The sequence below is a fragment of the Schistocerca cancellata genome, chromosome 4 (genome assembly GCF_023864275.1).
Source record: "Schistocerca cancellata isolate TAMUIC-IGC-003103 chromosome 4, iqSchCanc2.1, whole genome shotgun sequence".
NCBI lineage: Eukaryota > Metazoa > Arthropoda > Insecta > Orthoptera > Acrididae > Schistocerca > Schistocerca cancellata.
Window position 1 is genome coordinate 365946982 of NC_064629.1, and position 15150 is coordinate 365962131.

The window sequence follows — 15150 nt, forward strand, 5'->3', positions numbered from 1 at the left end:
TATGAAATTAATATTAGATACTGATATTACATAAAAATCACAAATATAGAACATATTATTCAATAATTTACAATAAGCAACTACCTAAGCTGAAAGTCAAATTACTTCCTATATTGCTGGTATTGCAATATCTGTTGTAGCCCAGATTCTGTGACAGAACTTCCAAGCTTCATTTGGGGTGTATTAATATCTTATGTGACCAAGTGCTAGCATGAATATCCTACGAGTGACTCCTATAAACAAGTGTTCTTTGGTAAATATTTATTGATGGAATTGGTACAACAAACCTTTAGCACAGTAAGTGCTGCGGAATTATTTCTATGACAGAAATACTCTCCAATGTTTGAAGCACAGCTTACTGAATTTTTGGACTGTGAGTTTATGGTGGTTTGAATATACTTATAATGGCATGTGACAATAAATGCACTGGTTTTAAAGCAATAAAGAAAATGTATAAAGGAGATCTGCACCAGGAAATCAGTTCTCATTTTCATAAAACAGTGAGAGATCTGAAATGACAGGATTAATGTTGTAATCCAACCAGGTGTATTGATAGATGATGCAATACTATTGATATATCTCATAACACCTATGTCTGATGAGGTCACTGAATAGTGAACAACACAGCATCTCCAGTTGATAGGTCACATGAGCCTCTCAGCAGGGTGAATTAAGGTTTTGCAGCCACAAGCTTAGTCCCATTTCTGTTTCAGTAGCTGAGATGTTATTGTACATGGCCAAGTGAAGCATTGATAATGACTCTGCACTACACTGGTTATTCTTTGGACAGATTGTGTTATTTGTTCATGATGAATGGGCCTGCTTGGGATCTGAGAACAGTGAAATCTGCCTGCCACTATTAAGTTTTGCTTTGGTGGACGGTGATACCATTCAGGCAAGTGATTGATTTCAGCCCAACCTAAGAGTGGTTTTCACCACCACAATTCAAGCTGTGTTAATTCCAGTTGTTTTCATTTGTAGTCCTGGAATATTCATAGAATCAGTAACTATAATGCACTATGCATCATCTATTTTTGTTTCAGAGTATTCAACAAATAGTAAAGGATTCGTGTAGTCAAAATTGGGGACTAAAAAAATTAAAATACAGTTATGAGTTGAAAACAATATGAAATTCCTCATAATAATGAGAATGGTTATGCACAGGATTTCAGCATGAGAGAGAGAGTGAGAGAGAGAGAGAGAGAGAGAGAGAGTAAATGCATAAGGGAAGAAATACATTTACTCCCTATTTAACTTTAGAAAAAGTGAAAGATTAGACTCTCTTACCTTCGTGTTGAAATTGCATAGATATTTGTACGAGGAGGAAGTGTCCTGTTTGAGAATAGTGCTTCTTCAATAAATCCCAATTCCCACTCAGCAGAGGAGCTATGAGACTGAAATACATAATATGGTAGTATTATTATATGATGTACTTCTGTAAATTGGCACATGAAGATGCATTTTAGATTTTGGTCTGGCAATGTCTCAGTAATAATGAATATATATACAGTGGTACTTTGATATGCAGTTCCCCATCAGATATTTTACCAGAAAAATCATTCTATTCTGTATCCCAATATTTGATCTGTTAATGAAACATAATTTTTTTGCTTGCACTGTTCCAAATTACTTCAGTTTCCTATATAGATTATTGCGGAAAATATGATTCTGTTAACAGTTAGTCTGATTATGAAGGTCATCATCATCATCATCATGCTTTAATGAAGAAGTGCTATTTTAAATAATAAGGTATCATAACATTTTAATACAAAAAAGTCTGATTTAAATTTTAAATACATAACTGCAATGTGATACCTAATATATTCATCTTTAACAGGCCATGAACACCTGCACTCATGGCTGAAGCTGCTAAATTATGGTAAAGTAAAGTTTTTGAAACATTGAAGAATGTCGCTTTAACATAGCTACAGGAGGAAAGTTTTACTGCCATAATACATCCAGCAATAGGATATACCAGTGGCATGTATTAAGTTTCGGGCTTCACTGAACTGCCTTGTTGAATAAAAGTTTAAGATATTATTAATATGGATTTGTTCAGTGAGTTTGGTGTATTAAGTTCATTGACTCCTTTGTTGTTATTTGGAAGATGTAGCCTGTGTCTCTAGATGCCTCGTATTATATGACCTCTCCAAACCATTATAATCTTTCTCCTCCTTGCCACCATCATCATCACCACCACAAAGAATAGACTGTTAGCTAACTACATGAGTCTCTCCCTTCCTTCAGTTTACTTAGTCTCTCACAACACCACAAATGCAACAGTACACACTATAATCAGACATTACAGCTATAAAAGAATTACTCAACTGATTCATCAGCCACTGGTTGGAAGACTTTAAAGGCAAACCATCCTATTATGGTGTGAATATGATCAATATGTTGGGTACCCATGTTGTCACCATGCTGTCTTGGATTCACAGTAGAGAAGAGAATCTGAACACATTAAATCGGTGGATAGTCATAGATACAAAATCATATACTTATTTCAAGTAAAAGCCATTAGGAGAATAGAGGTTCAAAGGTGAACACAGGATCTGTAACATTGAGAGGGTTCTGTCTTCAGAATTTGTGCAGAAGAGAGAAAAATGGAATAGCATGGACTAATGGTGAACAAAATTTCCTCCCTTCAGTTATGATATAGATAATGACTGCACACCACTTTCAGTTGTGCAAAATGAATGTTGAAATAGTAAGCAACTGAGGACATAAAAATTAATAATATCTGGCAGAAAAGAGATATCAGTAATTTGATCCATTGAAATGCTTGAAACAATGCTAACCAGAGTCATATTCCTTAAGCTATTCGTGTTAGTGTCAAATGGTCAATATACACCAAATTTATGAAGGGAACTAGTGAGGACAGAGCAGCCCACGTTTAAAGCCGTAATTAATGGCACTAGGACATTCTAATTTTTCAAAGATTTACATTTTGAGAAGATGCCTGGGCTATACACCAAATTTGAATAACACAGACAATGTCAGTGTTATCATATAATTAGAAAGTACAAACCTCTGATCTATCCAAGTTGGCTACAATGAGCAGATATAAACAATGAAATTTAAACCTTTTGGTTGCGTGTGTTTTTCTTAAGTCACATTATCAGCTGTTCCTGACAGATGGTGTATTAAGGTGAATGACAGACTAGAAACATGGCATCACTGTTGGGACATGACTGACTGGTTTATGCCTCCGTATGACTGGCACTCATATGGCAGGATCTGTAAACTCTGATCACGTGTTCCGTCAATGTTTGAGGATTGCACACCAACATTGTCAGCTATGTAAGGTGTGTTTTGTTGGTGGTACATAATTTTTGCTATTTTTATTCTGATATTCTGATAATACAGTGTTCATTTTTAAAATACCTGTGCAACAGGAATCATAAATTTAGCTAAGTAAAATATCAATTTTTCTCACACATTTATTAATTGTATATAAGCTGACTTCCAGATTTTCCTTTTTGTACAACAATCTGAGCTAAATAGGTCTGATTTGAAATTATAGAGTTTAATATTCCACTGTTCATGTCATTTACCTACAATGTTCACTGGCTGTTTCCAGACTTGCGTGTATCACGATATATTGCTTATTTTGAAACATTTGTGGGTGCTGTTCAAAATTTATACTGTATTGACAACTGTAAATGACATTTGTGTTTTTTAGAAATTTTTGAGAACAGAATCCTCATGCAAAAACAGTCATTCCCTCCACTTTCATTATGTATTTATGTAGTAAAAGGTATATTTTTGAGAATTTTTGGATGCTTATGAGTGTTGCATGTAAAATATTTTGTAGTATACTGTGAACTACAGTACTTGGCTACAATATCTTTTCAGAAACTTGCTTCCTGCTTATTCCAGTGTAACAAGTACTTACTTGATTAGTGCAACATTTCCACTTTTTCTGCTTATTGAGCTACTTTTTTCTAAGTCAGTGCTCAAACTGTTAAAATTGTGTTGTAAACATATTTCTTACAAATTCAACTGCTGCAATGTTATATTGTGTTTTGTGCATATTTTAACTGTCATACGTGTTTCATATAGTTTTTCTTCAAATGTGGTTTGCACTGTTGACAACTGCTGTATGTAATCATTGTTTCTGACATTGTTACATGAGCCTGTTAATGAACACAGCCACAACAAAAGTTCAAGACACAAAGTTAACTGCAAGGAAATTATAAACTTCATCCCAAGTTTTTCATTTATTTGCACAAACCAGTTTCTTGACTGTTGCAGCTTCAGATTTTAAGTGGAACACATAATCTTTGCAGCATAATATATTCTGAAATTAAAACAATATCAGTGAGGCTAATTGAATGTTATTTGTTTCATGTTCAGATAAACAATGCTTGAGTCAAAATGCAACCACACTGTGAATGCTCTCCTTGGGCACAGGATGAATTAGTGCTGTTTGTAAACAGCTGGCAATTGCTCTGGCTGCTGTCAAGTAATTGTAAGCTGCTTCAAATAACTTGTATTGGGCAAACTGCCAAGAGTCATGTAGTAGGGATACAGAAGATACCTAAAGTACTATCCTCATCAGTGGTATTGTCTCCTTCACAGGGAGTATGAGATCTATCACAGATTGTCCACTTCATTGTGAGTGGTGTGTCAGTGGTAGGTCTAGGGGTCGTGTACAAAGAGGTAGAGATGAGTGAAAAGTCAGGGTATTGCACCCATCCAGCTAACCAACAAATTTGAGTTTCTGTCTTCCACTGAAACCGAAACTGAGCAATTGAGACACGTTTCAGCTGTTGGGAACAGTGCTGTGTCCTGTGTCATGGGGAAACACGTGCTATAGGAGAGGGGTTCATTAATTGTTGGCATTTTGAATATACAGTGAAAAATACATGGTCCAGTCACATCATTGTGACCAGCGCCTACGTTCACTGTCAACATGCAGTAACTACTCACAGACAGCAGGTGGCAGCACTAGCAGTTGAGGGTATATAAAGGGAGTCAGGATGATGTGGAAAACAATCATTGTTGTAATGCAGGAACGGAGTGATTTATGTGACATCCAAAAAAACATAGTCATTGGCTTTTGGGCCAGAGGTGGAAGCATTTCTGAAATGGCTAAGTTTGTAAACAGTTCATGTGCCACTGTGGTCAAAATATACCGTACATGGCAAAATGGCACTATTCAAAAATGGTGCCGAGGGCCATAGATGACAGGGGTGAACAAAAGCTGCAGAGATGTGTGTGGGTGATTAGATATGCAACTGTTGATCAACTGCCTACCCAGATGAACTAATGTGGCACCAACAGTGCCTCCTCAATAACTGTTCAGTGAGTGTTGCTGCATATGAGCCTCTGCAACAGATGCCTGGTTCATGCATCCATGCTGCCTGCTTTTCATTAGCGTCCAAGGCTGGAATTTGCACACCAATACTGCAACCACATGTCCACTGAGCGGTAACAGGTGGCCTTTTCAGATGAATTATGTTTTATGCTCCATCAGACAGATGGCCATTGTCAATTGATGGAAGGGTCCAGGCTGAAGAAGGGAGCATTAAAGTCTGGGGAATGTTTTTGTGGCATTCCCTGTGTGATTCCATCATTCTGGAAGGCACAATGAATTGAAAAAAGTATACAGCTATTCTTGTGGACCATGTCCACCAGTTAGTTTTTTTCTCATCATGATTGCATTTGCCAGCAGGACAGTGTGACATGTCATACAGCCCACAGTATATGTGTGTGGTTTGAAGAGCACTAGGATGAGTTTACTGTACTCACATGTCCAAGAAAATACCCAGATTTAAACCCCATCAAGAATCTGTGGGACTATCTCAATTAGGCTGTTTGTGCCATCGTTCCTCAACTGAGAAACAGCAGTTAGCAATGGCACTGGAGTCAACATGGCTACACATCCCTGTCAATGCCTTCTAGAACCTGACTGACTCTCTTCCTGCACATCCGTTCTACAAAAGGCAGTTATTCAGGCTTTTGACAGCAAGGGATGGAAGGATCACCTTGTGCACTCTGTGTGTATGCATGGAGATGTCATTCACCACACTGAAGAGGTTGTTCCAGCAACAATTTAGGGAACAAAATGCAACCAACTGCTGATTGTGGAGCAGTTCACATGTATGAATGTTCCCTACTTATTCCGTCATTATTGGAGGAGACTATAATCATCCAACAATAAGTTGGGATAATTTCAGTTTTGTAAGTGGTGAGTATGACAATACATCCTGTAAAACCTGGAACAAATAGCTTGAGAGTCTATTCATGATGTAAATATATAATTTAATGGCAAGAAATAGACCTGACCTCTCTGAAGATGTCCATACTGGAACTATTATCAATGACTTCATGTACTATTCCAAAGAGGAACTAAAAATATTTACTTCCAGTTATAAGCATGCATACAGTCACTGTACAGAAACTTCTAAAGGAAGAGCGAATCCTGCATGACAGATGTTAAACAAAGCATAGTGTTATAGATAGGGAGATATCAAATAGAATGTGTCTGGCTACCAAGCAGAGAATGTGGGAAGCCTTCAGTAGCTGCTGGAGCAAAATCTTATTGAAATATCTCTCACAAAGCCCATGGAAATTCTGGTTATATGCATAGGCAGTGAGCAGCACCAAAGTTAGAGTCCAGACACTTATGGATGACACAATAATTGAAATTTAAGGTAGCAAAGGAAAATCAGAAATGCTCAACTTAGCTTTCAATTTTTTTTTTCACTAAGGAAGACACAGAAAAGAATTGCCTCAAATGTTTTTTTTTTTTTTCACTAAGGAAGACACAGAGAAGTATTGCCTCAGTTTAATTCTCACACCACTGCAAAGCTGAGTGATACAATTTTGTGTTGGTGGCATTGAGAAACACATATGATGGGGGGTCAAAAAGTTTCTACACTCAGATAACTTCTGTAAACCATTCAAATAAAAGGTCTTTCATTTCGAGTCCAACCAAGCATTCACAGCATCAATCATTGCATCATCATTGTCAAATCGTCATCCTTTGAGGTCATTTTAAGTTTGGGAAAAGAAAAAAGTCTGATGGAGCCAAATCTGGAGAATATGACAGATGACATAACAATTTGAACCACAGTCATGCAGCGCTGGTGTGTTGTCCTGACGCAAAAGAATTCCATGCACCAATTTTCTGCAACTTTTTTCTTTATCTCTTCTTTCAAACAGTGCAGGAGGGTGAAATAGTATAATGAATTGATAGTTATGCCCTTTTGCAAGTAATCCACTATAATTACCCCTTCTGCATCCCAGTACACCGATGCCATCACCTTACTGGCTGATTTTTGCACCCAGAATTTTTTTAGGGTGGGGGATAAATGATGTTTCCATTGTTGTGACTTGTTTTGTCTCAGGATCAAAGTGGTGAACCCACATTTTGTCCATTGTCACATACCTTCCAAGAAAGCCGCCTTCATCTGCTTCAAATTGGTGAATGATTTCTTCACAATGCTGCACATGCTCCCATGTTGTCAATTGTTCCCTAATGCTCTCTCTGAAACTCTCTACAACCTCCAGTTCTTTCATTTTATACAGGTCTCAACTCCTTAAATTCCCACCTTTTTTGCAGTTTCTTCATTTTTAATCTACAGTTCATAACTGTCATGCCTGGCTCACTTGTCTAATATAGGGTGCCTACGAAGCTGTTTTCTTGGATAGCTAGTAAACGCCCCTGCAAAGTAAAGAAAAGGGAGAATTAAGGCGCCAGCAAAACACAAAATAAAATTCTGTGGCCATTAGGTGTTGGGTTTGTTGCTGAATCCTCATCATCAAAATGTCATGTCCAGTCCACTCATCTAATATAGGGTGCCTACAAAGCTGTTTTCTCAGATAGCTAGACAACAATTCAATCAAATCTTATTAATGGAGTTTATTACAGTAAATTAAATTGACAATACTTAACTTTGCCTTTTTACACAGAGGTGTTGCAAGCAATTAGCAACTTGCAAATAATCAATGTCCTTCAATATATACAATTTCCATGCAAGCAATTAATATAGATCACAAGTCACGGCTAAATTGTTTGGATCACTGTTTGTCTTCTAGTGCAGCCATGACTAGTATGGAGTGGTGCTTATATTTTCATCATATAGTGGCCATTCCTGCCATGGTGTGGTCCTAGTCAGTGTACTATTGACTGACTTCATTTCACAGTATTCTCTGCTGTTACGTTCCAGGCCGACGTGCTGGCGTTTGCTGTTACGCCAGAACTATAACAAGTTGATTGTGGTCAGAGTCCACATCAGCCCCTGGAAAGGTCTTAACAATTTAAAACCTGGTTCCTAAATCTCTGTCTTACCATTATATAATCTATCCGAAACCTTCCAGTGTCTCCAGGCCGCTTCCAAGTATACAACTTTCTTTCATGATTCTTAAACCAAGTGTTAGCTATATTAAGTTATGCTCTGTGCAAGATTCTACCAGGTGACTTCCTCTTTCATTCCTTACTCCCATTCCATATTCACCTGCTACTTTTCCTTCTCTTCCTTTTCCTAGTATGGAATTCCAGTCCCCCATTACTATTAAATTTTCGCCTCCCTTCACTACCTGAATAATTTCTTTTATCTTATCATACATTTCTTCACTCTCTTCATCATCTGTGGAGCTAGTTGGCATATTAACTTGTACTACTGTGGTAGGTGTGGGGTTCATGTCTGTCTTGGCTACAATAATCTGTTCACTGTGCTGTTCGTAGTAGCTTACCCATGTTTCTATTTTTTTTTATTCATTATTAAGCCTATTTCTGCATTACCCCTATTTGATTTTGTATTTATAACCCTGTATTCACCTAACCAAAGTCTTGTTCCTCTTGCCACTGAACTTCACTAATTCCCACTATATTTAACTTTAACTTATCCATTTCCCTTTCTAAATTTTCTAACCTACCTACCCAATTAAGGAATCTGACATTCCAAACTCCAATCCATAGAATGCAAGCTTTGTTTCTCCTGATAATGACATCCTCCTGAGTAGTCCCCACCTGGAGATCCAAACGCAAACACTTGCTGAAGAGACAGGAATGAAATTGAGGGTAGCAGAGCAAAAACAGAAATGCTTAACTCCATTTTAAAATGCTCTGTTTCAAAGGAGAGTCCAAGAGTAGTGTCACATTTTAATTCTTTTACCATGGAAAAAGATGAACAAGATGGACATTAGTGTCAGTGACATTGAGAAAAAGCTGAAGTCATTAAAATTGAATAAAGCTGCAGGGCATGGAGATGGAGGAAAGCACAGATCACACCCATCTAAAGAAGGGTAGCAGAAGTGATTTGAAAAACTACTGTCGAATACCCTTGACAAATATTTGTTGTAGAATCTTAGAACATATTCTGAGGTTAAATGCAATGAGGTATTTTGAACTGAATAACAGAATGACATTCCCCATGCTAACAAGCATGGATTCCAAAAACATCAATTGTGTGAAACCTCACTTGCACTTTTCTCACAGAAATATCGAAAGCTATGGATTAAGGTAGTCAGGTACATGCAGGATTTCTCAATTTCCAAAAAAGCATTTGACTCAACAGCACATCTACACTTATTATCAAAAGTACAGTTGTATGGGTTATGAAGCGAGATTTGTGACAGGATTTAGGAGTTCTTTTTAGAGAGGATGAAGCATATTTTCATGGATGGAGTGTCATTGACAGATGTAGAAACAACTTTGTATGTATCACAGGAAAATATGTTGCATCCCTTGCTTTTCATATTGCATGTTAATAAACTCACAGACAATATTAATAGTAACATAAGACTTTTTGCAGTTGATGAAATAATCTATAATGAAGTACTGGCTGAAGGAAACTGCACAAATATTCTGTCAGATCTTGATGAGACTTCAAAGTGGTGTAAAGACTGGCAACTTGCTTTAAATGGCCAGAAATGTAAAACTATACACTTTACAAAATGAAAATATGTAGTATCCTATGACTATAATATCAGTGAGTCACAAGCTGAATTGGTCAATTCATACAAATACTTGGGTTTAGCAGTTTTTGAGGATATTAAATGGCACAATCCCACAGTCTAAGTCACAGATAAAGCAGGTGGCAGACTGTTGTTCATTGGTAGAATAGTACTGAAATGCAATCAATCTACAAAGGAGACTGCATGCAAAACACTAGTGTGACCTATCCCACAATATTGCTGAAATGTGTGGAACTTGTACTAAATAGGGATAACAAGGGGTACTGAATGTGTACAAAGAAGGGCACCCATGGGAGAATGTCACAAAGATGCTGAAAGAACTGAACTGGCAGATGCTAGGATATTGACATAAATGATCCATTGAAAACCTGCTTAGAAAGTTTCTTGAACCAACTTTAAGTGACGGATCTAGAAATACATTACAAGCCATATGTATTGCTCTTATACAGGTCACAAGGACAAGATTAGACTAATTACAGCAGGCAATGAGGCATTTAAGCAACCATTCTGCTGCAATCCATACATGAATGGAATAGGAAAAAGCCCTAATAACTGTGAGGGTGTGCCAATGAGTAATGCCTATGAATCTTTTATTCTGTTCTCAATATCAGTTGAGGTATTACATGTCATGCATATTACTCGGCAAACTTTTCCGCTTCGCAGATGGAAGTTGCAACCCACTGTCACTAGAGGGTTCTGAATTGTAGCAGGTAACATTGCAGTGTGTAAGATGACTATGTCAGTCAATAAAAACAGCATGCTGTAATCCCTCAACAAACTGAAAGCGCAAATCTGAAGAGTTTATACACACATGGAGCACCCTCTCCTTCAGCACGACAATGCAAGATCACACATGAGCGCTGTGATGTATGCGACAATCCGAAACCTTGGGTTCACTGTCATCAATCACTCTCCATACAGTTCACACTTGGTCCCATCTGATTTTTGCCTGTTTCCAAAATTAAGAACACCTTCAAGGACTTCACTTTGATAATGATGACGCAGTGCAAGCCGAGGTGAAGTTGTGGCTCCATCAACAAAGTCAGACATTCTACAGTTACAGTATCAAAAAACTGTATCAAAAAACAGTATCAAAAAAATGTTCATAGGACATTTTTGCTCCATTTCCAGTCAGGAATCTGTCCTGCAGTTTGTTGGTTTTATTAATGTCCATCCTGTGCATGAGATCAAGTTATTTTCTGAGAGATTAGTCCACCAGGTACATTATAAGTTTCAACCAAACACCTGTGGACTTATGATGAAAAAACAAATATTTCCCATCAAACCTCATCATGCAGAAGTTCTTTACATTGTGCTTAGGGCCTCTGAAACACTGGTTTTTTTCAATGGAAAATTCTGATGAAAATGAGAATAAAGTAATCATCATTGTGTGGTGGACATATAGTGAAGAAGGCTGTTACATGTTCTCAGCTATCAGACTTGGTCTTTCATCAGACATAGATAATACACACACATTCACATGTGCATAAAACACACACACATGGCCACTGTCATCTCAGCATGCTAATGTCAAACTGTAACTGTTTCTGAGGGAGCAACAATCTTCACTATGATGGGCAGTGAGAATACAGAGGTGGTCTGGGGAGAGGGAAGGATTGCACGGTAAGAGTGGGGGAAAATGCTAATGCTGTCTGTGGAAGCAAGGAGGGATGTGGCAGGGATAGGACAGTGGTCTGCCAGGTGCAGAATCATGGTGGAGGGGTGAGAGGGTGTTTCAAAGGTGAGAGGAGAGAATTAGAGAAGAGGAAAGGATTATGATGCAGTTGCACTGGTGTGATAGAAGGTATTTGTAGGGCTGGAGTGGGAGCAAGGAATGGGACAGGCAATTGGAGTAATGAGACTAATGAGCGGAGGAACTACATTAGTAGTGTGTGGTATAAGTTTAGAATTTCACTCTGACAGGAGGTGTGCTAGGGTAGACCACGCAATTGTGGTGGCGACTGTGTCCAGATGGTGTTAGGGTCAACACATCTGCCTATTGAGCAGGAGAACTGGGTTCAAGCCCCAGTGCAGCACAAATTTTCAACTTTCCCGATTGATATAAATCAATGCCCACTGGCAGTTAATGTCTTTAATCCCTCTGTATCTTAGCAAAGGTTTAGTTTGGGGGGGGGGGGGGGGTTAGTGTCGAGGGAAGAATGCATATAGCATAGGCTTTGAAACAGTTGTTTTCCATTGTTGTTATTCCAGCCTGGATTTTTCACTGTTTGTAATTACCAGTACATAATTTGTAATCTCTTCATTCCCTTGGTTTCAATTTTCTAAATGTTTCAGTTTTCATTGCCAGCATTTTAATTTGTCACATACAAAGATATTATGCACACTGAAACATCAGAACATACAACATAGAAGAGTGTAACAAAAGCAGATTAGTGTCAAACAAAACATAAGAACAGGAAACCACTTCCAAAATCTGATGGCCAAAACTTAAAGGTTTACCTAGATATTTTCAAGGAGTTAACAAGTCCTACCACACCTTCCCCTGACATTCATATTCATGACCAAGATATCAGAGGGGACAGACAGAGACAAGTGAAGAAAAACTTTTCTGTATTGTTGAACGCTTTTCTGATGTAATTACAGCTTAAACTCATGGTTTTCAACCGTTTTGAGTTCATGGGTCCCCTGACGAACTGTGTTGTTTCTGTGGCATTGTCAAGGGCTGGTACCAAACTAGGTACAACACCCAGATCTCCTTCTCCACGCAAAGTCTTGATCTATACTTGGTTTTAATGACAGACACAGCCAAAAACCCCACTCTTAAAAAGATAGGGTGTTGCAGAAGGATTAATATCCCAGTGCTTTCTTGCTCAAGATTGAAAACTCTTTCTTTACCAAATAGCAAAATGTTGGCAATCTCATTGAGAAAAACTTCACTAGTGAAGAATCTAATAAAAGTTCTATCAACTATAGACCTATATCTCTAACGTCGATCTGTTGTAGAATTTTGGAACATGTATTGTGTTTGAGTGTAATAACTTTTCTGGAGACTATAAATCTACTATGTAGGAATCAGCATGGGTTTCGAAAAAGACGATCGTGTGGAACCCAGCTTGCGCTATTCGTCCACGAGACTCAGAGGGCCATAGACACGGGTTCCCAGGTAGATGCTGTGTTTCATGACTTCTGCAAGGTGTTCGATACAGTTCCCCACAGTCGTTTAATGAACAAAGTAAGAGCATAAGGACTATCAGACCAATTATGTGATTGGATTGAAGAGTTCCTAGATAACAGAATGCAGCATGTCATTCTCAATGGAGATAAGTCTTCCGAAGTAAGAGTGATTTCAGGTGTGCCGCAGGGGAGTGTTGTAGGACCATAGCTATTCACAATATACATAAATGACCTTGTGGATAACATTGGAAGTTCACTGAGGCTTTTTGTGGATGATGCTGTAGTATATCGAGAGGTTGTAACAATGGGAAATTGTACTGAAATGCAGGAGGATCTGCAACGAATTGATGCATGGTGCAGGGAATGGCAATTGAATCTCAATGTAGACAAGTGTAATGTGCTGCGAATACATAGAAAGAAAGATCCTTTATCATTTAGCTACAATATAGCAGGTCAGCAACTGGAAGCAGTTAATTTCATAATTATCTGGGAGTAGGCATTAGGATTTAAAATGGAATGATCGTATAAAGTTGATCGTCGGTAAAGCAGATGACAGACTGAGATTCATTGGAAGAATTCTAAGGAAATGCAAAACAAAGGAAGTAGGTTACAGGACACTTGTTCACTCACTGCTTGAATACTGCTCACCAGTGTGGGATCCGTATCAGATAGGGTTGATAGAAGATATAGAGAAGATCCCACGGAGAGCAGCGCCATTTGTTACAGGATCATTCAGTAATCGCGAAAGCACTACGGAGATGATAGATAAACTCCAGTGGAAGACACTGCAGGAGAGACGCTCAGTAGCTCGGTACGGGCTTTTGTTGAAGTTTTGAGAACATACCTTCACCGAGGAGTCAAGCAATATATTGCTCCCTCCTACGTATATCTCACAAAGATACCATGAGGATAAAATCAGACAGATTAAAGCCCACACAGAGGTATACTGACAATTTTTCTTTCCATGAACAATACGCGACTGGAATAGAAGGGAGAACCAATAGAGGGACTCAAAGTACCCTCCACCACACACTGTCAGGTGGCTTGTGGAGTATAGATGTAGATGTAGATGTAGAACTCTTCCTCTTCTGTAATACTGAACACACAGGAGAACCATTACAGAAGGGATTTTGAACTCACTGAAACCTATCACAGTTTTCAGGAAAGTACTTTTCAAAATGAACATAAAGTGCAGATAAATGTCCTTCAATTACAGTAAAGAAAAAATATCTGCAGCAAGGCCTATCTCACTGTCATTTACAAAATGCTGCAAACATGGAAAGTAGTTCATTTCTTCTCCATCATTCATTCTTCTTTTTCAAAGAAACACCTTTTTTGAAAGCCAAAACTTCATGAAGAAGCTGAATGAAATGAGTTTCACTTCCTTGCAGAGATTTATTCAGTGAGTTTAACTTCTCATATATGTCACTTAGTTATCTGACCTTTAATAAAATGTCTGTGTCTAGAAAGCACTTCGCACTGATATGATTTTCTTCTTCCAGGCAAGATCAAACTTCTTGTCTAAGTTAAAAAAAGTATGGTAACTTTTCCCCTGAAAAGCCAATGAGTGGTTCTAAAAAAATAAAAAATAAAAAGGATATGTATGTTCAGCCTCCATATCATGAAACATTTGTCTAAAAAATCAGCTTTCTGAGGACAAATTTTAAAAAATTTCACCACTTTTATGACATGCTTCAGGTCATCACTCAGATGTTGTGGAGCAAGTGCATCTCTATGGATAATCCAATGGTTAGCAAATGGTTATTTTTGTTCTTTCATTTGACTCTGTTTTGTAGAAAAATATTCTGTTGGTTTGACCATGTCATTCTTATGAACACTTTCTAAATGATCCTTTAATTTGCTAGGCAGCATACATTCAAACCAAAATCTAAGTAGCTATCGTCATATTTTACACACTTGCATTCCCTACCTTAATTGCTACTTTCCTTGTTGTTTTCAGTAAGTTCTTGCTTCTAACTTCCACTTAACAAATTTAAAAATGTTTTATAGTTTATTGCCTTTATCAACTTTATAACAAAGTCACAATGTAATAAAAACTGGTTGAAAAAAACAGCCCCCACTGTT

At 37.9% G+C, this 15150-nt stretch overlaps 1 protein-coding gene across 1 annotated transcript in view; it reads right to left on the reverse strand.

The window, feature by feature from the left end:
• The window catches only part of LOC126184197 (NPC intracellular cholesterol transporter 1-like), a 296479-nt gene that overhangs the window by 260273 nt on the left and 21056 nt on the right, over positions 1-15150 (reverse strand). The window contains exon 4 of the mRNA XM_049926565.1: positions 1288-1394. Within this exon, the coding sequence (XP_049782522.1) occupies positions 1288-1394 (107 nt within the window). The remainder of the gene's footprint in view (positions 1-1287; positions 1395-15150) is intronic.